This window comes from Cyprinodon variegatus, unplaced genomic scaffold (assembly GCF_000732505.1).
Source record: "Cyprinodon variegatus isolate N-32 unplaced genomic scaffold, C_variegatus-1.0 Scaffold12, whole genome shotgun sequence".
In the NCBI taxonomy this organism is placed as follows: Eukaryota; Metazoa; Chordata; class Actinopteri; order Cyprinodontiformes; family Cyprinodontidae; genus Cyprinodon; species Cyprinodon variegatus.
In genome coordinates this window covers 1,034,743-1,062,303 of record NW_015150465.1, presented here as the reverse complement: position 1 = coordinate 1,062,303, position 27,561 = coordinate 1,034,743, and the positions used below count along the sequence as shown (strand labels likewise).

General features: G+C 36.0%; 1 protein-coding gene across 11 annotated transcripts in view; it reads right to left on the bottom strand.

The window, feature by feature from the left end:
- Window positions 1-27,561, bottom strand: part of LOC107089490 (calcium-activated potassium channel subunit alpha-1-like) — a 135,504-nt gene that overhangs the window by 100,553 nt on the left and 7,390 nt on the right. For all 11 annotated transcript variants that reach the window (XM_015382353.1, XM_015382320.1, XM_015382328.1 and 8 more), the window contains exon 2: window positions 12,488-12,631. In XM_015382353.1, the coding sequence (XP_015237839.1) occupies window positions 12,488-12,631 (144 nt within the window). The remainder of the gene's footprint in view (window positions 1-12,487; window positions 12,632-27,561) is intronic.

Below are 27,561 nucleotides of genomic sequence, written 5' to 3'. Positions count from 1 at the left end.
AAAAAATATTTTAATTTAGCCCTTAAAAGGATTTTTAAACCATTGATTATTCATCCTCCTCACATAGCACTCTGCCTGATGATCTCCCCTCCAGATCCTCCAGAGCTACACCCATCCACCCCCTCCAATCTCCTGCTCTAAGCTCCCTTTGCTCCGGAGGGGGGTACGGTCAGCCAACTCTGCCCCACTCTGGCGCACTCTCCGCAGGGCATATGGGTGAAATCTATGACTATCCTCCTCCCAACCTCAAGTAGAGAGTGCGCCACTGAGGGACAGAGGTGGTGGATGATTGGATCTACTGTAGGTCTCTCTGGTGGTTATTCTGCTTTACATTGAGAGCATTAGAAATCTACAACGAGGACTTAAAATGCTATACATTTCTCTCGAGATCACATTTAAACAGGGGTGGAGTGAAGGCCTAGTGGTTAGAGCGCTGTGCTTTTGTTCTGAGAAAGTTGCAAGTACCTGGTTCGATCCCCACAGCCGGCACTATGGATCCCTGAGCAACACAAAAACCCCTGATTTCTCACCAGGTGTCGCACAGTGGCAGCCCGCTGCTCCCCCAAGTGATGGGGAAAGATGCAGAAGTGAATTACTCCATTGTGAGGTCAATAAAGTTAAATTATCATTATTATTATTATTATTATTATTATTATTATTTAATCCTCTGTGATTCACATCTTAAATCCATGTAAGCTGCTTTTATCATTGAAGCAGGTTATTTTTTAATGATTTCTGAATGCAAAAAGCTGGAAAAAGGATATATAGATATAGATATATATATATATATATCTATATCTATATATAACACTTCTGAGTTCTATCACTGCTGCTGTGACAGCCACATACAGTGAGTATTTGACCTTGCTTATTACCAGGCTAACATTTCTTTATTAACAATCCTTTATTTGGGCTTGTGCAGTTGTCTTTCTTTTAAGAAACCAAATGTGGGATTTCATTTTTTTTTTTATTTGCAATAATGTTATAGTTGAGATGCCCCAAAGAGTTAAATCCCTGCCCAAGAAATTATTAGTTAATTTTTGTAAATCGTGACAACATTTATAATTATCATGATTATTATTAAAACCCAATTTGTCTGACTTTAGCTTGAAATTCTAAGGAAGCATTTTTGCTTAAAGTATCTTCAACAAAAAAGTTTTTGTGTGCAGCATTCAAATCTGTGTGGCGCACCATTAAAAGTAGTGACCTAAAGTGACACAAAATCGTTTTGAAAATTATAAATTTTAGGTTTATGCTTTATCTAAGCTATTCTTTTTTTATTATTTTGTTTATCTTTGTAATGGTCAGATGATGGAATCTCTGGTCTGTATTTTTGAACAATACAGGTTAACATTAAATATTTCTAAAACCTCATTAATAGAAAGAATGATTTCTAAGTTTTAAGTTCTTCTTTATTTTCTTTCATCTATGACTGTGCTATTTTGATTTCATACTTCTAATAACTCAGAACCCATGCTGTCAAAGGCATCCTGTTGGAACATGACCTGTAACTCCTGTGTAGACTACTGTTTTTTTTTTGGTTTTGTTTTTTAGTGTTGGATTAAAGGAATCATTTTAACTAACTAAAGTAATTTGATTTAGAGAAATATAGACTTTACTCATTTAAAAAGTTTTTTGTCTCTTTTACAACTTACCGAATCCAATTGAAGAAAATGTGTTGTTTTCCTATTATGGTATGTTAAAGAATTTAAATACATTTATTTGATTTTGACTCATAAAAGAGCAGAACAAAGATTTGAGCTTGATTTCTCTTTTTTTTTTTCTTTTTTTCTTTTTTCAAAAAGGCCATGACAAAACCGTCCGGCAGCTGCTGTCTTCTGAAAATAGCAGCAGACATCGATGCGAGCAGCGAGCTGCTGTCACGTTGTTTCTTCTGTTGTAAGGGGTGTTAGTTTTACACACATTCTTTTTGGCAACAGAGCCCACAGGTGGCAAACAGCAACCCTTTTTCTGACATGGCCACAGGTGAGTTGAAACAATATAAGTCGCATTCATCAACATTTAATGCTTTTTTCTGATGCCACAAGACAAGAGATATTATGATGAAAACAAGAACAGAAAGTACAACCTCAGGTGGTTAAAACTATGTGTTATCGAAGCAATAACAAAGGAGAATTCCACCTTGAAATTTCAATGCACTGCTAAATTTTTATATTTCAGAGAGGCAGCATGGTGTTTTTACTGTAAGAGCTATCCCATATTGTGTGGTTCAGTGTTTGTTCCTCAAAGGTCTTCTATCCATCTGTTGAAAATGATGTTCTGGCGCCCTATAAGCTCTCTGTGACAGATCCAAAGCTCCATTATGTCTTCCTGATGAAGGTCAAGGCAACAGTTGGCTTGTTAATCAAGAAGGCTTGAACAGGATCCTTAGTGCCATTATCACATCCACTACCAAACTTAAACTTCCTCCAAATCCTCACCAGTGGTGACGACTGGTATAGATTCAGGAGCAGGGGGGGTCGTAGGGAGATTAGGGAGCATTTACGGCCGACGGTCTTTTCCGTGTCCAACACCTAGTCGCTGTGTATTTAGGGTTTTTTTCTCCACCCTGATAAGCAGTACAGTATATACAAAGCTAGCCGGTGAAGATACGAACAGCCCCTTCCAATTTGTAGAAAGAAAAAGAAGTTTATTGGTGTCATTGACTGTTATTCTTTGTTTTATATAATTTCATCAAGCCTTTTGTAGCATTCTGATGATTTCCACTGACATTGCATCAGGTCAATATCGGCGTTGGTCAATACTCAAAGCTGCAGTAATGATATTGTATCAGAAATGAAAAAGTTCTTTAAAAACTTTGCCAATCCAAAAAAGGTTAAAAAAAACTACCCACTGGACTTTGTTTCCAAGTTTGAAGAAGTTTCACTTCCCAACCAGGAAGTTTTTTCAACTCAAAATGTCAGAAATAGCTGTGAGTTTGAGGCTTTATAGACTGGACAAAAAATAAAATCCTTGTTTTGGCCTAGAAAACATGCAGATTGAACCGGACGAACTTGTCAGTCCCTTAGGAATGGGGGTCAATTTTGGTTCTTTCTTAGCCTGCAAGGCTCTCATTCTATAAATCCTCAAACTCAACGCAATTTCTGACATTTGAATTGAAAAAGCTTCATGGATGGGAAGCGAAACATCTTCAAACTTGCAAACAAAGTACAGTGGATTGTTTTTTAACCTTTTTTGGAATGACTAAGGCCTGGATGACTGAGAATCTTCACCAGCACATCGCTGCCAAGCATCATCTCTATGTTTTAATGTGGGTACGATGTAATGACAACTGACTTAATCCTGAGGTGAAAATACAAACAGCTGACTCAGTTTACAAATTTCTGACAAACATCTTTTTGTTTAACTGGAAGTGAAATAGGAGTGCCAGAGTACCGAAGGCTCAATTCAAATGCAGGATACTTTAAAATCTGAAAACTGTGTAATTTTACTTTAATATTACAAGTTAATTTTATTTGTGTGCTTATAATGTTACATACTTTATTATCTATGCATTTTATTTTGCAATGTAATACACTCAAAAGGGAAGGAGGTTTCACCAGCACCATATTTATTAAGATAATGAGAATTTTACAGTTCTGAGGGAAAAAAAAAATAAACTGGTTATATTCTATTTAAGCATTTTAAAAGCTAGTGACCAGATTGCAATGCAGGATTGAGGTCAAGTAGGAATCAGAGTAACATTCATGGAGACTCAGAAGAGTTGGCAACAACACTCAGTTCCCTGTTACTGTTCCACAGTTGGTCTAAATACAGCCGACTAATTTTATTTTTATTAGACCAGGAGAATGAAAAAACCACCTGAGAGATTTCTGAAGTAGAGTATATTTTTAAAAGAGAGTAATTAAAAACACTTGAAAAAATCCTTGAGTTTAGGGTGCAAAGATTGTAAAACCTAATGCTTCCAGAATGTGTCTCTGCATTTCCATTAATAGAAACCCGTTCTTAAGCCAAGATAATAGCTCAATGACATCCAAGCCCCCCTGCAGACATCCAGAGGGAACCACACGTGGACTAAATGTCACTCAGCAGGGTCCCATCATTTAGGAGAAATCTGGTTTTCTGGCAGAACCTATCAACATCAGTCTCATATTATTTTATAAACATCAATTCTGTGGATTCCTAAAAGCGGACTCTCAGTGCATAGAAAGAAGCAAAACGATTTCTAAAATTACATCAAAACTGGAAGTTGCATTTTTGGTACAGAATGAAAGTAAAATCACCTATTCAGGCTCAGAATGACAGCTTGTGAAGTGAGCAAACAGCAGTGGGATGAGATTCATGATTAATAGTGAAGGGTGGTCTTCCATGATAAAAGAGTGGATGGGGGAGGGGAAAAAAGCAATAATGCATAAACTGACAGATGGGAACCTTGTGCGTCCCCAATCTGGGGTAAACTACGGTCTTATTTTCTGCATGTTGCAGATTGAAATATACAGGCATCAGTTGTCCAATTTTATCTGAGTGCTTGGGACGTAGATCTCTGATCTCCTGCAGATAGATGCCACAGAACTAAAAGGTCATCAGGAAGGGTTTTCTCTGCTAATCAAATAAACCTAAAGGGAAGGTCTGATCTTTTATAGCCCATTAAGAAAAATGAACACCAGGCCTCTGCTGGGTGTTTTTACAGGGCAGCTTGCACCTGCCTGTCACTCAACAGGCAATGTCAGAGTAAACACCTGAGTTTACAATATGACTCTTTCAATGTGGAACAGTTTTCACTAACATTAGGTTGAATGAGTCATGCTGCAGTTGGTTCAGCTGGATATAAAAATACATTTTAAGAACAATTATAAAATCCTGGGACAAAAAAGCTTGAAAACATAGTCTAAAGTTTCAGGAATTACGTAATTCAGATTTGCGTCAGTTAGCTTCGCAGCTACAATAACTTTAACCCCATATCCTGAGTTTAACTGTGTTAATATTAACGATGCATTTGAAAATTAGATTTCCTTAGTCAGAAAGATATGTGTTTCAACAAGTCACGTTTACCATACTTAAAGTAGAAGTAAAAAATTACCTTTAAGCTGCTATTGTTATTACACACATTTCTGTATAAGAAATGTTTTTTATTGATCTGATGTATTATCCAAATCTGAAATGTCTTGTTATTGAATGTAAGCAAAAATAAACCTTATTAACAGGAACTGATAGAAAACATCAATCAGAGTGTAATTCATATATGAAATGTGTTTCCCTTTAGTGATGGAGATGTTAAAATAAATTACATTTTCAAAGTTATTGTTTTCAATAGGGATGTTTGTGAATGGCTCAAATGATAATAGAGCATCTGCTAAAGTCAGAGCTCTGACTGCGAAGTATTAAGAGTGGCTGAATAGAGTGTAGAGAAAGCTATTATACTCCTGTTGGATTCTGCCTGTGGACTGAACCTGGATCTGCCTCTTGACTTCAACCTCTGGATTATCCTGCATTCCTTCATCTGCTTGGATCTGATCTCTTGCTTGTTCTGCAGTCTTCAAGGTTTTAGCATCTGGAACTCTCTGTGAGGCAACCGCTACGTCATGTCAGCCAACCAGCTGGAATCTACCATATCCTCTGTGCACCGACTGAACTGTTAAAGCAGGTTTGTGACTCAAGTATTCATAATCATCCTCTGTTAGATTATCATGGTCACTAACCTGTGTTTCTCTCCTGCAAAGGTTGCTGTCGTAGATTCCTTGGCCGCTGCTATTCCGATCTTCCGGTTTTAAACACTTTTGAGTAATCCCACTGCCTGTCTTGCCTGAATACTGGGTCCTCTGTTCTGAGTCGTGACACATTCATGAAGTCAGACACTAATGTTGGACACAATTGCCTATGTAGCTTACACTCTCTGCTCTAACTAATCCTATACGTGTCTCACACTTAACTAACTATTTTATTTTCTTATAGACCTTTGCTCTGAACACTGATGGTCGCCAATGTTGTGAATAAAAAAAAGGTTTATCTTCACACCAAACATGTCAGTGTATGGTGCAGCATTAAGAGTTTGTTTCTCTTGAACTAAGACACATCCAATCCCTAAAAAACAATGCACTGCAGCAAAATTATACTTGCAACAATTAGGGATGTACACAAATAATCTACTTACCATGAATTGTCAAATAATGGTTTACTGAATTAAAATGTGTTTCATTGGATTAACTGTTAAGCAAAGAGGTTTCTTTCTGTGTTGAAGTGCGTCCACTAGAGGGCCAGGCTGTTCATTCTTAAAGCCGGGCATACACTGTATAATTTTTTTTAATCGTTGCACGCAGCTACAGCGCACACTGTACGACGATTCACAGCTAACAATGTATGTTCTGATACTGTGCAACCTGACACTCTGATGCGATCTACCTGCTCACACTTTATGTCTAAACACCCAGTCGGACTCAGCTCCGCAGTGAGATGGTGCTACTCAGGGTTGTCTATTTGGAAGCCAAACGAGTAGAAGAGGAATAAGAAGCTCACTAGAGTTAGCGACAACGTATTTGGACAAAGACATGGCTGAGCAAACGTGGCTACTACATCCTGTCAATTTTACAGAAACAACTCCATTTCATGCTGCTGTGTTTTCATCTAAGAGGAAGAAGAAGAAAAATCCTTGTTTGCGCATGCACACTGAGCGATCTTCCCCCGACGGCAGACTAAATTTCAAACGTGATTGATTTTCTCCCGACCTCACAATTCCTACTTGGGAGGTAGTCGTGAGTGGCTGATCGCCCCTTGCTACCCCATACAGATTACACGATGTGCGATCAGGCTAAAACTCGGCCCGATTAAAATGTTCTTGCACGACTGGAAAATCAGCCCGAAAAAGGCAAAAAAAAAATCATACAGTGTACTCATTAGTATTTGCAAGAGAAGTAATGCCAAAGCGGAGGCATGCTAGAGCATAAACATGAATCAATCTGGAGTCCAGTCAGCGATTATTTAAATTTTTTAATTTCTCATGCAAAATGCACTCTATATACTTCTGTTTGTAAATATAAACACTCAATAATCAACAGTTATCAACTAAATAGGGCCAATTAAGTTGTGCTGCATGAAGAAGCACTGTTTTTGGAGAGCAAGGATGTGATGATTAAAAAAGTGGAGGGAGGTATTCAAAGTATTTGTGACATGATAGAAAAAGACATGCTAGCAATAATCCCGATAGTTGCGGAAGGCTTTTGTCTGTAACTCCCTTTATGGAGCCAAGTTTTAACAATTGTCTGAGATCAAGGCACTGCTCACAGCAAGTCCCTCCCAACGCTGAATGTACAAGTACGCTAAAAACAGAGAGCAACTTTCACAGACACCATCCACCTCAACGGAACAAATAATTTAACAGCATGTCAGAGTGACATATTCTGTCGTTTAATGACAGTATTTTAATTCACCTTTTGTTTATTCAATAACCTTCCCGTATTGTTAGATTTTTAAATATATCTCGTTTAATAATGTGTTATAAAACTGGTTTTGTTTATTCACTTATTATTTATTACAACTGGTACAACAAAGAGTTAAAATATAATGATGGACTCCTTTTTTTTTATACAGTGTATTGTAAAAAGAGTATTGAGCCATTACTGGAAAGATCCTCTTGATACAAGGATACTCAGGTTTTTAAGAAATTGTCCGTGTTTCAATTATTCATTGATATCAATCAACATTAGATTAATTAATTAATTAATTAATTAATAGATATATCTGGCCAAAATGCATGCTGGTAACTACAGTCTATCAATTTTCCAGAACAGAGAAGAGTGATTAATCATTCTCCTGGGTACATGTCTCCACCACTTTAGAGTAAAATGCTGGCATGTTTTACACCAATGCTCCAACACTGTGCATAAATCATGATTTTAATATCAGCCATTTCTAAAATGAACACTTCTTAAAGTCTGGAGGTCTTTAGCAGTTGTCTCTCTAAAAAGAATACTGTGCAGACAGATAATGGCTGCTTCACACTTCACACCTAGGTGTCCATGGTGTTGCTGTTTTGTGAAGTACAGTTGCCAGCCATGAAAAGACTGTTCTGAACCTTGTTAGAAACTCCTTGACATCCCAAGGTCTTATTAACTGCACTCTGAGTTTCTTAACGATCTAAGAAGGTAGGCTTCTTAGGTTTCTTTCCTATAACCATTTTAGAAAAGTAATAACAAGCACACTTTCTTCAAAGTTAATTATTGCTAACCAAAAAAAGACTTAAGCAGCTCACTTTTCAGTCTACGGCAATCAGTAAAAGTTACATGTGTTTATGATTTACAATAATCAAATTAAATTACATGATACTGTAAAAAAACAAACAAACATCTAAATATGTTTTATATCTATTGAGATCCTTTGTAAATACTTTCTTATGCCTCTATACACTCTACCCAGTAGATTTTCTTTTTCCGGGTGGATCATCAAAATAATTGGTCCTCCTAATTGTCAATCATTCTGGTGACATGTTTACATAAGTCCGTCCGACGTGCTCATCGCCATTTTTACTTACCGGTGGCGAGTCTGACATAGTGGAATCATTTCAAATCTTCTTTTAAAAAGTAAGCTTGTATGAGCGACGCAAACAGCAACTTTTAAACAGAGCGTGCACGAGGAGAAATGGGCTCGTGCACGCTCTCGCATGCATTTAATAGGCGTTCCCTCTCTGATGCGGGTATAGGGTAGTGCATGTGAAGAGCGCGGTTCTTCGGGAAAATTCTCCAGAAAGTTAGTAAATATATCAAAAACTGTCCCTAATAGGTAACATAAACCAATACACACACACAAACATGAAACAGTGCAACATTTCAGACATAGTGTAAAAAAACTTTGGCTATGACTTTCAGTCTAAAAACAAAAGAGGCTTAAATAAAAATCTGATTATTAACCATAATACAATATTTGGAGCATTAACTTGATTCTGTTGTGATTTTGTCATTTTTCTTTATCTTTTGTTGGAAATCTTTTGCAGCTATCAGGACTAGGGTAATTTAAGATCAAATTTATGTCTGTGGAGTACATTTGTAGCTCTTAAATATTAAATATTCTAAGTTATTTATTTAAGTTAAAAGGTGAAACAAATGTATTAGAAAAGTCCAAGTCCCTGATATCCATGTTAAAGTAAATGATAAGATGAAATCCAGTTTCTCATAAAATGGTAATATATATTACATCAGAACAAAAAAAAAGGTTTGTTAGAGCCCAGACAACTACATGGAAATGTATTAATTAAAAACTGTCATTGACTTTATGACAGGCAGTTGATCAAGTCCAGCATAACAAGGAAACGTATAATTAAGGAAGGACACTTGAAAGAAAACAGTGGAAGGAGAAAAGGAATAAAAACGAAAAGAAAACAAAGGAGGGGAAATGGAAAAAGGAAAACAAGGGGGTAAGGAAAGAAGGACACAAGGAGGAAAAAGGAAAAATACACAGAGTAGAGGAAAACACAAAGGAAGGACAATATAGACAGTGAATTGAGGAAAGGCAATAAAAAAAAAGAAGGACAAACAAAAGAAAGAAATAAAGCCTAAAATAAATACAATAATTTTTAAATAATCTTATTTCTCTCATATGCTTATAAAGACCAGGAAAACAGGTTATTAAAATTCCAGACTTTCCTAGGAAGCTTTCAAAATCTGGTCTAATAATCTAATTTCAAACAGTAAAAATGAGATCAAGACTGCTGGGATTCCTTAGCCTCAGCAAAACCATAACTGCTTCTTTGCAATGCTGCACTGGTGCAGTAATGCATGCATCATACACTGTATACTGCACAATACAATGACATACTGTAGTAGCTTTTCACTTTTACCATCAACAGTATCCTGAAAGATAAAGATATCCAAAAAATGGCGCATCTTTTTATGTACAGCGAATGTATACACAGGTTTCACTCTGTTAGCTATTGAAATAAATGTACTTTTCATTCACATCCTATTTCATGAAGATGCACCTGATTTTTTTGGTTAAAAAAAAGTTTCACATTGTAGTTTTGACTAAGCCTCAGAGACATCTTCACACAATAGCTAAGATCTCTTGGGTATCAATGTCTCTGTTCAAACACTGTGATATCAGGTGTCCAAGGTGATCCAACCCCATGTGGACAGCTTTAGGTACATGTGTTCACACCTGGTTTACAAGGAATTCTGAGTGACCTTTAATCACTTGTAGGGATTACAAGTGTATTCGTTTTTCTTAGCCAACAAATAAAATAGTTATGTTTTATTCATACACTTACTTTGAATGTTTCCACTGTTCAAATAGTGACTGAATATTTTTTTTAAAACCAAGTGTTATTATAAATGAATTATTTTGAGCACCTATATTCTAGCATATTTCATTTCTAACAAACATTTAAAGTGATGTGTGGTGTCACTACAAATATTTAAAAAACTGATTTTACATAAGAGAATGAATGTCACAAGGGAGAGACAGCTCAAAGAAGAAAAGAAAAAAAGGAGCACCATGAAAAGAAAGAAGAAATGTAATAAAGAGAGAGCAGGACACAGGAAAGTAAGATCCCTGGGGATGGCGAGTAAAGGGAGAAGGAAACAAGAGAAAAATGTAAAAAAGACAGTAAAGGAAAAAAGGGAAAGGAAGGGCTGAAGAAAAAGGGGAGGAAGCTATAGCAAAGGGAAAGAGGGAACAAGAGGAAGAGGAAAAAGGGACTAAGAAAGAAAGAACTGAGAAAACTAGAGGGAAAGAGGAATTAAACACTAAATGAGGAAACTCTGAACATAAAAGCCTTTTTCCAAAATCTGTTGTTGTTTTTTTTTTATTATCCAGAGCTGAAAAAAATGCTGACATAAAATTTCAGACTACTACACATTTTTCAAGACAGGAAGGAATCATTTTAGAAATAAATTACTATGGACCCATTAAACTTCAAATTGTAAACATAACCAGAAGCTGATACTAAAAAAAAAATCAGCTTTGTCAAAACCATGTTCTAACAAGCAGGATAATGTGCTATAAGCTCCCTCAATGCATTTATTTAAAAATACTATGTAAGATGTAATAGGAGAATAACAGAGAGATGAACGCATATTCCGTCTTTTACTTAAGCTGATGATTGCTAGTACTTCCCAATACAACCAACTCTCAGATGGGCTGTAAATAGAGTTTAATGTGTGCCCTAAAAAGCAGAAAGAGAAAACACACATCTGCTGTGTTTAGGTAAGCAGCAGTTGCTATGGTTACAGATGAGCACCCTCTAAACAGTTGTGTGTAAAGCCATTATGAGCTGCAGCTCTTCGGCTGCACATGCACATATTTACACACAAAAAAATGGACGAATTGCTATAAGCTTTGGTGTTTAAAAAAATACGAATAACACTTATTAGGAAAAGAGGCTGAACTCTTATTTGCTTCTTATAGAATAAAATGACCTGAAAAAATAACATGCATCACATTTGTGCTTGGAGTTAGCAAGTGTACTTGTCTGGGAGGTAATGTGCTATTTTAGGCTGAACTACCACAAAAATGTCTCACTTTATATCAATTAAGTCAGAATCACAGTTAATAGAAACTGGACAAATTCAACAAAATACACTTAACAGGAGCAAAAAAAGACCATTTGTAAGTCACTCTAGTCATTTAAAAACTCCCCTTGAATATTTTGACATACCATCCAGTCCATCTATTTTCAACCCACTTATTCTAGCAAGGTCATATGGAGGCTGATGCCTCTCCCTCATAGTATTTTTTTATTTTAATAGAAATACATTATGTTTTTACTTTCACCCCATATTTATAATTATTAAAGTATGTATACATGGCCAAATGGGAATGCTGTAGTACATTTAAAAAGACTAAAGTAAAACTGGGACTGAGCCTGAAGGACTGCGGCAAGCCTTGGCATTGTGTTCCCACTAATACCATTTCATTTCATCACCAGTGAATCTTAGTCCTTCCAGTGCCAAAGGCCTATAGCCAAGAATCATCAAACACCTCTTGCAAGATTTAAAAAATGACATCCCACTTCTTACCTAGATGTCACCGCAAAGGCTTATCCTATCCAAAAGTTTAACTGAGGACATTTTTGTCCGATACAATAGAAACTGAAATAAAATGATCCTGTAGGCGTAGAAGCTTGCTGTGCCACAAAAACACTGTTAGACAAACCAGGCACCATCACATTTCTAAACTGCACATCTCTGTCTTTATATCTGATTATGTCGGCGCTCTGCAGACTTTGCAGAGGATATGACCTTAATATACTCTAAATCCCCTATCTGGCTTTGTTGAGAGATAAAGAATCAAAATCTGCAAGTCAACAGTTTATGGAATATCAAAGTAAAAAGTAGCCAGTTTGAGGCTTGTCTGAGCCTCCAAATGGCCCATACCTTGCATACCTTATGAATCATGAATAATAACAGGTGAAAAACACAAGATGCTTAACAGCGGCACATTGTCATAACAAAATCCAGGTACGATATTGATTATCTGTCAAGAATCATTAGAATAACCAAGCAACCGTCTGCTCCAGAAGTGACCGAAGATGCGAACTCACCAGGACTCTTCCTGTCAGCGTCTGAGCGGATATCATGACTCCAGCCCAATCTTTCACTGACGTCATCCAGCCCACCTCGCTCGCCGCAGCATCCTCTTTGTCTGTACGCTTAATGCCATCGCCAGTGGTGATCCGGTGCACTTCCTAAAAATAAATATACAGTTCCAAATTAACAGGAGAGTTTTATATTTATGTAACATGTTTCTAAAAAGCTTTCTAAGAAAAAACAAGCTCTTGTGTGTAATTTTAAGTTGATCCCTTAAGAAATAGCCACTTTTAGGCAGTCTCCTTTATGAAAACAAGCCCAAAATGTTAAAATAAATACAAGGTTATTTCAGGACACTTTATTGCAATCCTACTTCAGTTTTCTTTATACAAAGTTTTCTTAGTCACTGATATAAATTTGTTTTCTATCATCTGTAGTTATACAACCTAGATAATATCTAAACCAAGATGGATATTTCTAGATAGTTTGTTTTCATCCGACATCATAATATGAGTTTATTAGAATCAGTCGATCATAGCTATTTACAATTACATCTAAGGCAAAACAGTAAAATTTACAGACAATTATCTTTAGTAGCCATTTAGAGTCTTTTTTAAGTTTTCCTTAAAGCCTTGAGTGATAAGCTTCAACACTCAGTTTAAACAAAAGGTCCAACATAGTTTATATGCAAAAGAAGGACGTTGAGATAAAATACCAGTGTTTATAATCTTATAACAATTTATTCTTTTAAATTGAAATGCTTTATATTTATCTGCATTCAGAGAGAGAACGCAATCCCTTTTCCTATTCATGTTTATGTCAGGTAAACTGGTAGCTCTTTTAAAAGATTTATTGGCATCACTTACTGAATTAGCATCTAAATAAAAATAATAATTAAATTATACAATCTATTATTTTTTTCTGGATAAGGGCTTTACAAAGGTGCATAAAAATAATATCAGAGATTCAAAAATATTATTCTATTTTTAACAATGGGGATAAAGGCCTCCAAAACAAACCTACGCACATGTTTGCACACATGCATTTGGTAAACATTGAGAGAGAGAGCAGCAAAGACACTCCGGGAGTGTATCCATGGCAGCCACTGAGCTCCTGGTGTTTCTGCTTCACTGAGTGGGCTGCCTGCAAGCCTGCCTATCTGACTGTCTTTCTTACTGCTTTTCCATCTGTCTGTTGGGACTGTGATGACTCACGGTGCAGGAAATCAAGACAGGATGCAGAGGTGAGCCATGTTCCCTGATGAAAGAACCTGCAGCCACGAGGCTTTTCTTTAGTACCCTGCTCACATCACTCACCCCAAGGCCTCACTCATCCATCGACACCTCTCTGGTTCAACATTTAAAAAGTAGACTACCCAGTCATGTGGTCACTATTAATGTGTGTCTTATCTGTTGAACCCCCATTTCCGAGTAGCAGGAGTCATACCTGGGAGTTTAGCATACTACATTTTTCAGCAGCAGGGTGGACAACAGTGTGTCCCTATTATAGGGGCAGTTAGCTGCAAAGAACTCCTGGCATGTGTCATGTGTTGTGCCATCACTCTACCATTCATCTTTGTGAATTGAGAGAGAGGAGGGCATTGCTGCATTGAATAAAGGGGTCATTCAAAATAGTTTGCAACATAAATATATGGGCTAAACGGTTGTATTGGAAAAATGTTTTTCTGCAGTTTTGCTGTGTGAAGAATGAGAAAACAAGATTTACATGGATGTTGCTTAAAATCAAGGGCAGTGAATGTATTTCAATTTTTTTTATTTTTGTAAATCAATTCACACAACACTAATAAAGGTACTCATACTCGGTTCTATCTAGGACACGGGTCGTGAAAGTCTGAGGAGACTTCCAGACTTCCCTCTTCCCAGACACCTCCTCCAGCTCCGCTGGGGGATGCCCAATGCGCTCCCAGGGCAGCCAGGAGACACAGCCTCTCCAGCACTGTCTTGGGTTGTCCCTTGTGCCTCCTCCCGCTGGGACATGCCTGGAACACCTCCTGGGGGAATCGTCTAGGGGATATCCAATAAAGCAGTCTGAATCACCTCAGCTGATTCCTCTCAATGTGGAGGAGAAGCGGCTCTACTCCAAGTTTCTCCTGGATGACCAACCTGCTCACCCCATCTCTAAAAGAGTTTACAGACACTCTGCGTAGAAAGCTATTTTTAGCAACTTCTATCCAGAATCATCTTCTTTCAGGTATGATCCAGATTTCATGACTACAGAGCTTTGCCTTTTCTTTAAACCCTCTCTTGAGCACAACAACAACATCTGCAAAAAGCAAAGAGGAAATTGACTGGTCACCAAACCAGACCTCTCAGGCCCTTGGCTGCACCTAGAAACCCTGTCCATAAAGGAGGTGGGAGTTGAACACATCTCTGACCCAGTGCTATACTAATAAATTTTCACCAGAAATTTTCAGCAGAATTTCTGCCAAGTCTGTCCAGCTTCCACCCCTCCAGCGTATCCAACACACCACCAGGTGGTGATTGGTTTACAGCTCTGCCCCTCTCTTCACCCGTATTTCCAGGATATGCAGCCTAAGGTCAGATGATGTGACCACAAATTTCGATTATCACCCTCTGGCCTAGAATGTGCTGGTGCCAAGCCCACCGACGGACATCCTTACATTTGAACAATGTTCATTATGTACAATCCATGAGTTGTATAGAAATCCAATGATTACACACCACACGGATTCAGAGCAGGGGGTCCGATCCTCCCGATCACGCCCCTACAGGTATCGCTGTACTCTCCAACATGGGTGCTTAAGACCTCCAACAGCATAATAGAAATCTCAATCATGCATCTACTTAAACTTAAGATTATTATGTCTATAAATACAAAAAGGAAATAAAACAGTAACACTCCTTTAGTTCCAATGTTAATACAGTTAATACATTTTGTGTTTTGCTTTAATATTAATGTCTCTTTTGCAAATTCCACTGTAGCCCAAAGTATCATTCTTTTTTTCCTATCGGAGTAATGTCACATGCTATAAATCTCCAGCTGCTTTAGAAAATAACTGAAACCTCTCTGAAAGATTGAAATGCATATTTGTGAGCTGTTCTTAAAGATTTAACTCCTGATAAATCAATCATGTTGAGTCCGAAGGCAGCTACACAGTGACAAACACTGCTGAGATGTAGATAATTGTATGCATGGTGAATTTCTTTATGGGAATTCTAAAAGACATAAATAATAACTGGTTTAAAAGATTTAAGGGATTTTTTTAAGAACGTGTCGACTGGAAACCGTCCTTGATAAAATAAATGTATTCTGTTTAATCTGCTGTTGAATTTGTTGAGTTAAAAGTCAAATCCATCCCCACACTAATGCTTAATGCTAAAGTAAATACAGAAATAGTTTCTAAGTGAAATAACATTTGCATATGTGCTAGAGCTGTTATTTCTACAAGTAGGGAAAAGGGCAATCAAGACCTTATTCAAGCCATGCTTTTTCAGTTGCAGGTATGAATGTTCACACCGATCACTCCTACGCGACAAGCTCAAGAAGAGAAGTCTAACCCAAAGGAGTCAATAGTTTTTGTTTACAGAACTGTGGCATCATTCTGGATGCCTGACTGAAAATGTACAGTTACAGAGAAATTAATACAAAAAAGCATTGTACTTTTTTCACGCTGTTGACCAGAGCATCCCTAATAGTGTTCCTTTTTTAAAACAATGACGATAAAGTTTTATTCTGTTTTAAGGTTAACATTCAAAACAAATTGCCATGAACTGTGTCTACTCCCTGTTTCTGCTGCCTGAGGCTTTTGCAGGAATTTGAGTGCTATGGTGGTGGGTTTCACCTGCACCGAGGGATGTAGGGTTGGTAAAAGGGATTAAAAACCCTGGATCTCCTCCTGCTTTTCTCTGGACTGGGACTGTTGAGCCCCTGCTTTACTGCCAACCTGCTTTCATGTTAAAGACATGGTTCTGCCTGGGGCTGCTGTGACCTCTGGGAGCAGAAGCTATCTGCCCATTTCTGCTCCTCAATGCTGTTTTCTGCGAGGCTACTACTCTTGCCAACATGGAAATACAATAATGTGATAAACTTCGGCTGGCTTTATTAAACATTTCTTTATTTTTAAATAAAAAGTATCTCTAAATCAATTACTTAAGTACATAGCATAATCTTGATGTGGTTTATCCAACAGTAAATAATGTTGCCCTGTCTTATTACTTTACTATATAACTTTAAAGGATAATTTATGCTTACTTTATTTTACAAAGAAATTTTATCAGGGAATACCAGCTAAAACATATATCCAAGTTTACTCTTCTACCGTATTTTCACGACCATAAGGCGCACCGTACTAAAAGGCGCAGTCTCAGCTATGTGTGCCATTACTGTATTTAACACACACATAAGGCGCACCGGATGATAGGGCACAGGTTTTATATACCGGTACATATCCTCTACTACGTTAAAATACCTCTACTGCGTATTTAAAAATAGCGTGGGAGCAAAACTGAGTATGTTTGTGCTTTATTAATGTATTTATTACAAAGTATTAATCAAACCTGGGAGCTGGCTGTGGGACAGACACATCGCTGATGACACAGAGCGCTGTGATCACTCCTCTGAAACAGTTTGACGCATAAATTAACTTAAAATGCAGAAATCTGCCGGCAGAATATGTTCGCTTTTATTATCCTGGTGCCTGCAGTATAGATTATTTAGATGAAAAACACCTACCAGCTGCCATGGTGAACCCATAGGAGGCGACCCGGCCCGAGGCTGCTGTTAAATGGGATTCCTACTGACAGCACACCGCTGGTATGTGGGGGTCTGAGCGGCTCCGACAGAAATAATATTGGAAGATGGGATTGTAATCTGGATGAACTGACTGCAATGATTAAGTTTTCAGGTGGACTTTCTCACTTAAAAACACATTAAAACTACTTTATACCCACTGATCACAGCAAATATCTTTGCAAGGCAAAGAAAGGATAGAGTAGCTCCGCCCAACGCGCGTCAGAACTAACTGGTACAAGCAGCAAAAATGAGGCAACAGACGCGATTTTGCTGCTCTTGCAGCGTCCGGTGTGAACGTAGCATTAATTTGAACGGCCGGTTCACACCGATGTCGAGCAGTTGAAGTTCCTTTGTCAGAATAACAGCGAGCACAGCGTTCATTTGTTTCACCATGTTTTTCACATCAGATGTGAGATGGGCACGCATGGAGTCACAGATTAACAGCAATAGTGATGCGTGGAAAGAACCACCTGGTCTCCCTACATACACCTTCCTCAGCCACTCTTTCATCATCTCCTCAATGAGGCGATGAGGAGTTCTGCATAAAGCATATACCTGTTCTTTTATACACAATCCACGCCCACATTTCCCCCTTTAACATTCTCATGGTGGGCTCAAACGTCCGCAGTAACAACACACATAGGGCGCACTGCACTATAGGGCGCGCCGCACATTTTGAGGGGAAAAAAAGACGTTTATATGCGCCTTATAGTCGTGAAAATATGGTACTTCCACTTTTTCACAGTAGATGAACTGATAGATGACTACCATTGAGATGAAGGTTGTTTTTGCTAAGAATAAATCTCCTTGAGAAAATATTCCACTGGTAAGAAATAAAAAAGGGGGATGCAGAGCATGCCACACTGAGAGACATAATAAATCTAACTTACTTACTCTAACTTACTTATAAGGATGCAATGTTCTCCTTCTTAATCATCAACCTTATCATCTTGCTTTATTTGCCATCACCGACAGGTTAACAAACGCTCCTTTGTCTGTGTCACCTCCACTCTACCAGGAACTGAAATGAATTAGCTAACCTCTTTACTGAAGTTTTCATTAAATAAAAAAGGTAGTCTCTACATCATTAATAATTCCAGTATCAATGTTTTGTCTGTTCTAAGGTTGGGGAATATGTAACAATTTTCCAACCGATATTCGTCAGTCAAACAAATGGCGATGGACGATAGATTCATGCAGGTGACTATGTGAGCCAAGAAAAGCAGACATTTAGAGCGCATTTTCTGCATAGCTGGTAATATTGTTAACCACCTGCACACACTGCTCAAATCCAATAAGGTCAACATGCTTGTTTTCCTGTCAAAAAACGTACACGTTTCTTCCATTAGGAATAGTTTCCTCCTTTCCAGTTGTTATGAATATATTATGAGACATTATATATATATTTTAATTCTTTATTTATTTATTTATATAAAAATTGACTGAAAACTGGGACAAAGATGCGTTTTTGATTAAAGGTGCCACATTGGTAGGCTGGCACTAGGTTCAAAAGGGTCTGCCATAGAGCTCCAGATTCAAGCAGATTAAACCTGGGTTCTAGACATTATTAATCTGGCTTGAAAGGTTACCACATTCTCATAAAAAATATGAGCTATTAAACTTGACTTGTATTTTTTTTCTGTTAAATTAACAAAAAAAAAATAGTTTACCTTTTCTTTATTATGGCACCATCTGGTATTTTTCTGTTTCTTATATGATTTCATTTTAGAAATCATCATGTCTTGCTGCTGATATGTTCTACACCAGGGGTCATCCACCTTTTTAAGGCACAGGAGCTACTTCATGGCTACAGGGTCATAGGAAGATTGACCTATGAACTGCAGGAGTCAGCATTCACCTTAACTTCATACATAATAAACATATTTTTATTGTTTCTTTTAAGTCCTAATTTAAATAATTACTCAAATACTCTGTGTGATTAAAACAAATAAATGCTATACAAATTATTAAAAAAGAAGGGCAACAGAATAAAATCTAAACTTGAATCTTGCCCACGGGCACCACCTTGGTGACCCCTGTTCTTCACAATTGGCATTTCCAGAAGAGCTAGCAACAACTCACACAGATGATGAGGCCCATACAAATAATCCAAACGGTAGAAGGTCTTACATACTGTACACTGGTTCATTTTTTATTAACAGGGTTGATCTTCTTTTGTAGAGAAAAGCTACCCTGACACATAGCAGGTCTTCGGTCAAAATTAGACCTAATTATTCTCATATGGATAAAAGGTTATCTAGGTTATTTCAAAGAACTCTTTATTATTGCTAAAAATGCTTTAAAATGCCACCCAGTCTCCGTGTCATGACAAGCAACTATCATTGTGCTCAGGCAAAACAAAGCATCTGAAATGTAAGTTTTGTTTCCCTTGAAAGGCTGCAGACTGTCATCAGTAGTATTAACAAAACAATCTCAGAATGATTAGCATTTTTATCTGGCACAGTAGTGGCAGTATGATGAGCTTGCAAAAACACAATATAAGTATTCAAAGGTGGAACAACTGAAAGAAGTTTATTTAACAAAGTATATTTTTTTTTTTACAAAAGCTCTTTAGTTTATTAATTCTCGGAAGTATTACATAATATATAGAGAATGCAAACACAAATGCGGTCATCTTTAAAACCATTAGCCACAGACAAGAACAACTGTATCAGGCCTTGTTTGCCTGCCCTGTCCAGAGCTCCACAGTTAACCTAATAACACCATAATAACATGTCCAGCTCAATTAGGAGTAAATATAGCCAACATGATCCAGAGAGTGAAATTTTCCCCTAATCCAATTTAAAGATATCAAACTAGTAAAAAACAAAACAGAAAAATATTTCGAATATATGCAAAAACAAAAGCCCAGATTTATTATGAGGTGACTGCAAAATAAAGTTAATAGAAATGCCCACTTTATAAGCTGTGACCATCACATCTGAGGCTTACCCAGTTTAAATTATTATTTTTTTTATATTATTTTCAGACCATTCTGAAATCATAGCCAGAGGAAAAATAAAACTGGAACTTAAATTTGAATCCCTAAACACAGATCAGGAACCAAGTGTGTGAAAGCTGTATCATTTGACTCATCTGTCAGTTGCTTTTGTATTTATGACATGAAACTTGATACAAAAGCCTCCACTTCTCTGTAATAAACTGGCAGTGGTGATGATGTATCTGCCAGGTTATCTGAAGACTTTTAATGATGAAGCATTTGTCAGGCTGTGTGGATGTTTGAAGAGGACCCGAATGCAGAGACTGAAGTCGAAGGTGGTTTCTTGCAAATTTAATGGAAAAAGGTGGAAACTAAAGCAAGATCCATAAATACCAAAATACAGAGAATCACAAAACGTCACGGAAAACTCACATGAATAGCGAGGAAATGACGATGAGCAATGGGAGACAGAAACAAAGATCAAGCTAATCAGCAGATTGGGAGCAGGTGTGGACAGAGGAATCCAGAACGGAGTTAGGAGAAGAAGACTGACACAAGATCGCAACAGAAGGCAAACACTGGAAAACAATCTAGATATAAGTAAACATTTCTTAGATTAAGTGTATTTAACTTTAATATGAGTAGGTAAATGAGATAGTTTGCCAATGGAATGAGTATTTTTACTCCTAATATAAGATAATCAGACAATAGGCACTTGAAATAAGACAATGCATTTGTTTTTTTTATTTTAAGTGTAAATTGTCTTGTTGCATTGGCAAAATGTCTTTTTTTACCTCCTCAATCCAAGAACAAATGCACTTATTTAAAAAAAACGAGTTATCTAGATTTTGATTTTTTTTCCAGTGAACAAGAAATATATAAGAACTCAAATACTTCCAGAAAACACCACAAAATGGGAATTAAACCAATAATAATAATAATAATAATCAATCATAATAATAAACCAACTAGAAAATAGAGAAAAACAATCGACGGTAAGTGAAACCGAAAAATCAAAAACTAATCTTAAGCATAACCAAAAAGTGCAGAATCATAGCAGCATTAAAGGAACTGAAGGCCAATGAAAGCCCATGTCTGACTGTGTTATCTATTATTTGACCACAGCAGTAAAACACATAGAAATAACAAATAAAAGTAAGCTTACAGTATATCCATTTAACAAATCCAAAAGTTGTGCAAGCATTTTAATTTGGTAACTTGACAAGTAAAATAATTGCTACTATTTTTTCCATTCTTTTTTAAAACCATAATTTTCAGATATCTTGTAGTTACAAAAGTTATACTTTCCTAAAAATGATCCATAAAAAGTACGTACCTTAAGTACCTTTTGTTACATAGCATTGTTTCTATCTTCCCTTTAAATTGGCTTCTTCATTTCTTTCTGTCCTTTTATTTTTTTTTAAAGTTATTTAATGTTTATATATATATATATATATATGTATATATATATATATATATATATATATATATATATATATATATATTTCCAAGTGACACCACGAACAGCTTGGCTTGATGTAAGGGTGTCTCCGTACTTTCTCTGTTCTAATGAATAAAGTAACACAGCCGGAGCTGAGGGAAGGTATAGATGTTAAGGATCCCTAATTGGCATCACGCTGTTATTCATCAGCACATTAATGACCAAGTTTAAAAATATAAGCTGAAAAACACAATCTACTCTTAATGTCACTAAAAGCCAAGTTCAAAGGCTAATGATCTGTAAACCGAGACACCGTCCAATTATTCTTTTACAGGATGTGGCGGAAGGTTTTATCTTAAGGTCACACACGGGAAAAAGCCCAAAGAACCACAAAGTCTTGTTTTTTTCCATCATTTATATTTCATAAAACACGCACACCAGCTTGTGATTTTAATTTTACTTTTTTTAACAACAGACAGAAATGTTTAAACCATCTTCTGCTGGGATGTTTCTTAAAAGTGATGCTTTTTTAATGGCATCGGGAGCCAGAAGTCATTACAGACACTCCGTCTCCTCAGTCATTTCGTTCAGTATTCTGTGCTTCTAAATTTAGGTCTTACAACCTCACCTAAATCAGGTCCTCCTGACACCGGAGGTCATTGATCAGCACCCTCGGCCTGTTCCCAGAATTCACTTTGGTCATTTATCAAAGTGGTAATGTATTAAAGTTGAATACCACATGTAGCTTCATTCTCCAAAATGCATAAATTATTTATGAGTATATTAATATAAATCAGATTACTTATAATCCTAGCTGGAGAGGAAAAGATCCTATAAATATCCTCTAACTAATCTCACTTGACATGAAATCTTCAAAGGAATATTTTAGTAAACCAGTGAGTTAATTGACTGATTCAATCTGGGGTCTTTATTACATTATATGACATTACAACAAAAATAACTATGTTTTTTCTCTAATGTGACAGACCGGCATAAAGATAACCTTTGGAGCTGAATGAAGATTTTAAACTGTATACTTTAGTTTTTAACAAACAGAAATACTAGAAAGTATATGGTGTATTTGTTGTAAAAGAAAATCCAGGCACAACTAAATGTCTTTATGGTAAATATTGAAAAAACAACATGGAAAACATGGAAAAAATACTTTCATTGTTTCATTCATGCTCGTTGTACATAATATTTCTATAATTACTTCCCTTTTTCACAGGTAATTGTCTGATTAGAATTCATTTAAGTTGCATTTGTTTTATATTAATTATCTAGCACGTAGTAAATGTGCTTTTATTTTGAAATCTATAAAGGTCTCGTTTGAGCTCTCACGAAAGAAGCAATCCACAGTTATGGAGGATTTTTGCTAAGTCAATGCAAAGGACATTTACTTTTATGGAAACATCATTTTAAAGATTTTTTTTGGGATAATTCCCTTTTTTCTTGCGGCATACAGCCAATGAGGTACTGATTTCTTTACGTTGTTACTATTTTTTTATATGCTCTGCAAGTTTTTTTTTGTCACATTAATGTTTACGTTAGTCAACATTATTTAGAGACCAAGAGCAACTTCAAATAAAGTAGTAAAGCAGAACCACTTGAGTCTGCAGGTGCTTGGAGGGAATCATAAATACTAATCTTTTTCTCCCACTCCACCATTATATACTTATTTGATATACTTTAAAATCCCAGTAAAATACATTTAAATGTTTGTATACAATTTAATTAGAGATTTATACTGACCTCAGATACAAAATCTATATTTTTACTCATGCTGTCTGTATTCACAAAGTTTCTTTAAGTTCATATAAATGAAATGCAACAAGAAATTGAAAAAAATAACAAATGTTTTGCTTAGGTACAGTATGTTAAACATAAGTAGTTTCTACAACAGCTAATACTAACATCTAAGTAATAAAAGCAGCAGGTTATGACAGATAAAATAATTTCTGTAAATCCATGACTTCTTAGATCACTGACAGAGCAATGACGGCCAAGCAGCAGCATGCTGCTGATATTATGTAGTGTAGTAGCTAATCAGTAGTTAACACATACACTGCCAAGTAAATGAACATGAGGTCAATTTATTTTGTTACAACTAGTAGAGACAATCTAACCAACCAATAACAATAATAATAATAATGTTTAAGAAATAAATATTAGATACATTTTCTTTTGGTCTCTTGTTATTTTTTTATGTATTTATTTATTTACCGTATTTATTTTATTTTTTTTTTAAATATTCCAAAACTGCTTTCCCCCTTTAGAGCAAAATATATATATGATATTTATATAGGTTTTAAAAGTCATAAGAGGATGATGGTTCAGTCTGTTTAGCAAATTATTATTTAGTTAAAGGGACTACATTGTCCAGGTGCTTGTCCCATTAAATAAATCCATAAATACAATAATTTATAAGAATAAATCCATCAGTGTTCTTTCAGTGGTTTAAAAGCTTTAAATAAATGGTTCCGAAACATGGAATATATTTTAAAAAAAAACACAGTAAAAATGGTCCTTTTTCAATACACTTATTCTGGTTTCAGAAATATAATTTTACAGGAGAATTTTTTTTCTCTGAGAGATATTAAGTTTAATGTGGAAAAAAGTATTAGAATAGTAGAGGGAATGTTTATGGAAATATAGAGATCTTATAGAGATTTTTGTTGTTTTTTTGCCATTTTTATTATAAAACTACCTCTCAGTTCATGTTTTAAATGCATAAAATCATATGAGTGACAGAAAAAGTCTGGTTGAATAAATAGAAAATCCTCCTTAAACTATTTAAACTGGTTTCACTTGGATTTAAATTATATGTAATGAATTCTAGACTGATGTGGAACAATTTAACTACTGAAGCCTAACAGGGATATGGAAAAGCAGTGGCTTTGTCACACAGAAAATACAATCATATGGTATCAATAAAAGCACCATATGAACAGGCTGTAAAAATGCTGGAGAAAATGTCATGCTAAGACATTTTTTGCAACCTTTTAAGTAATGATATTTATGTACTTGCAGGAAAAGACACCAAGATACAGTGTGAATAAACATAGTGAAATGCTTCAAATGGTTTAGCTGCTGCTTGGCTGAAGCACTTTAATTAAAATCATTAAATCCAGGCGTTGCCTCTAAATAGTCGGCTTTCTCTGGCAGGATGCGCACAATTTGAAAACTTTACCAAAATAATTAGGGAATTACATTTTACACATGGTAACTAATCACCTCTTGGATAAAATTATTAACGAATGGCTGTTGTGTTAAAACTTACTACCGGTACCTTTATCATTTTTGTTTTGCATGTCTTTATTAATTAATTTGTTAGTTAACCAATGCAATAATATGTTTCAGTCCACAACTAATCTGTTTGTTGTACAGTGCTTATGCCTACATGTGTCCCATTTGCATGAACTGGATTCATTCTGTTTATTCACATCTTCACTAAAATGAAAAATACATTTTTTTTGTGTGTTTCTGTAATACATACACATTCATCTTGTTCAATTAAGCAGGAAAGATCAGGGAAAAACTTACAGTGAGCTGCAGGAAAATTCGCCCTGCTTGATCTGATGCTGTTCTCTGTGTTTGTGCTCATCTTTTAAAGCACATGACAGAAACAACAGCAAAGTGGCACTCAGTTGTTTGAAGTTAAAAAACATGACTCCTGTGTGTCACAGCAATATTTCAGACACCACTTTAAAGCACAACAAGAGCCGCTCTCTAACCGAATCCTCCAATCACCACCTGACTCTACTGGAACTTCTGATTCACTGCCAGAAGGTACATTAACTCTGCATGACTTGGCTTTTGGATCCTTTTTTAAATACACTCCAATAAACAATATGCTTGATTAAAGGCATAGCTGAAGTATTTTTAATAAATGTCCAGCAGAAAAAATCCATACATAAAAATTGTAAAATTTCAACATGTGTAGAATTTCAAAAGGCAAAGGTTTAATTGAATGCAATATCAATAAGACAATTATGCAGATATAGTCTTACATCCTACTGATTCCTAAAGATTATATTTTCTTCCTTGATTTTCCACACTTGATAAAAATTTTAGTGACTAAGAGACTGAAACTTATTGGGGAAACTTGATAGCAGAAAAGTGAGATATATAAAGAGTAACGACATCTAAGAGCAACACTGAAACTGAAAAATAATTAATACTTCAAAAAACAGTTGGTTTAAAGCTGTTATAACCTAGTATTTAAAACATACAATCATTGTGAAATCTTCTCAAAATCATTTTTACTATTTTTACAGTGAAAAACAATTTAAACAGAGCTAAGTTGGAACCCTTTTTATATACTTTTTTATTTAGCATTAGCAGCATTATTAGTTTGCCATAATTAGTTTACCATAATTGCCTGGTCTATTACAGTGTAGTTAAAATTGAAACAAGCAGCATCACTTGTAATTGCTTCATCTAGTGGAATAGCAATGGGCCTGATAAAAGCATAATGTTAGCAAGCTTCCACAAACTGCATTAATCAGGGAGGAGTGCCAAAATAGTGCATTATGGAGACGAACTCAAGCCTGACATTAATAGATGTTTTGACATGTAAATTTCTGTGTAATAACTCCTTTAAATAAATAGAAATATACATACATACAATAAGCAACATAGACCATTTAATAAATGTAGACTAATAATAGGGTGTTATACAGTTACTTTTCTATCTTCCTGTAGCAGCTACCTGTGTTCCAAAGCTATCTAGATTGACAACTATTCAAACTCGGAAATTTGTGTTGCTGCTTATGTAATATAGAAAAAATTACTTGGCTAAATGCTCCAACATTGCCTTCCTGGGTAATTTTGCTTAATTCTATGTACTGCAGCAACAATAGTTATGGGTTATGTTACATTTCTTGTAAAACATCAAACCAACAGTCAAACACAGTGGTGATAGTGTAATGATCTAGGGCCTGAATGCGTTCATGCAAATGATGGACAAAAGAATTCTACATTGTAGCAAAAAACCCACATGCAGAATGTCCAGTCATCACTTTATGACTGCAAAGTCAAACCTCCTTGCATTAAGCAGGAACATAATAATCCAACACAGTAAGTCCATCAGCATACAACTCAAAAGCCGGAATAAAGATTTGGGAGCAATTATGTTGTAGTATGGGCTGACAACTGATTCAGTTGCCATGGTGACCTTAAACAGGTAGATGCTCAGAACCTAGTACCAAATGTTGCTAAATTATAGCATCTCTGCAGAAAAGGAAGAGATAAAATTCTGGCACAGCGACGTAAAGGACTGAGTTCCAGTCATACCAAGTGGCTTATGGCAGTTATGGCTTCCAAGGGATGTATTAACCACTGTTATGATAGGTACATGATATGATACATGATATGTTATTATATGATGACATATTAGGATATATGACATGATATACTATGATATGATACATAAAAATTAGTTTGAAGTTTGGTAATATTGACATTTAACAAAACAAAAAGCAGAAACAAGAAATGCATAATGCAGCAAATTCTTTTTCGCAGAACTGAAATAAAAAAATTTTTTAAATAAAGCAAAATTGACAAATCTCAGCACTCCAGTAAATTATAACTATAAAAGCTAGATTTTAGGCATACCAGCTGATGTGGCAGATTCAGAAATCTTGATTAAAGTGACTGTAAACTCAAGCTGCAGTATTTCAGCCATCACAAAGGAGAGTGGGTGGACGCACCCTTAATGCTAATGAAGCGACTAAGAAGCAGCCACAACTTCTTTTCATTCAACTCTGTGGGCCATGCCATTTGTAAAGCTGGTATTTTCATTCCCCACCTTCTCCACCCTTTAATAGATTTATCAGAACCCCACAAATAATGGGTTTTATTGATTTCCATTGGACTGGGAGGGGGAAAAAAACAGTGCCCCAGTCTCAGACCGGTCAGAACAGCAGGTAGTA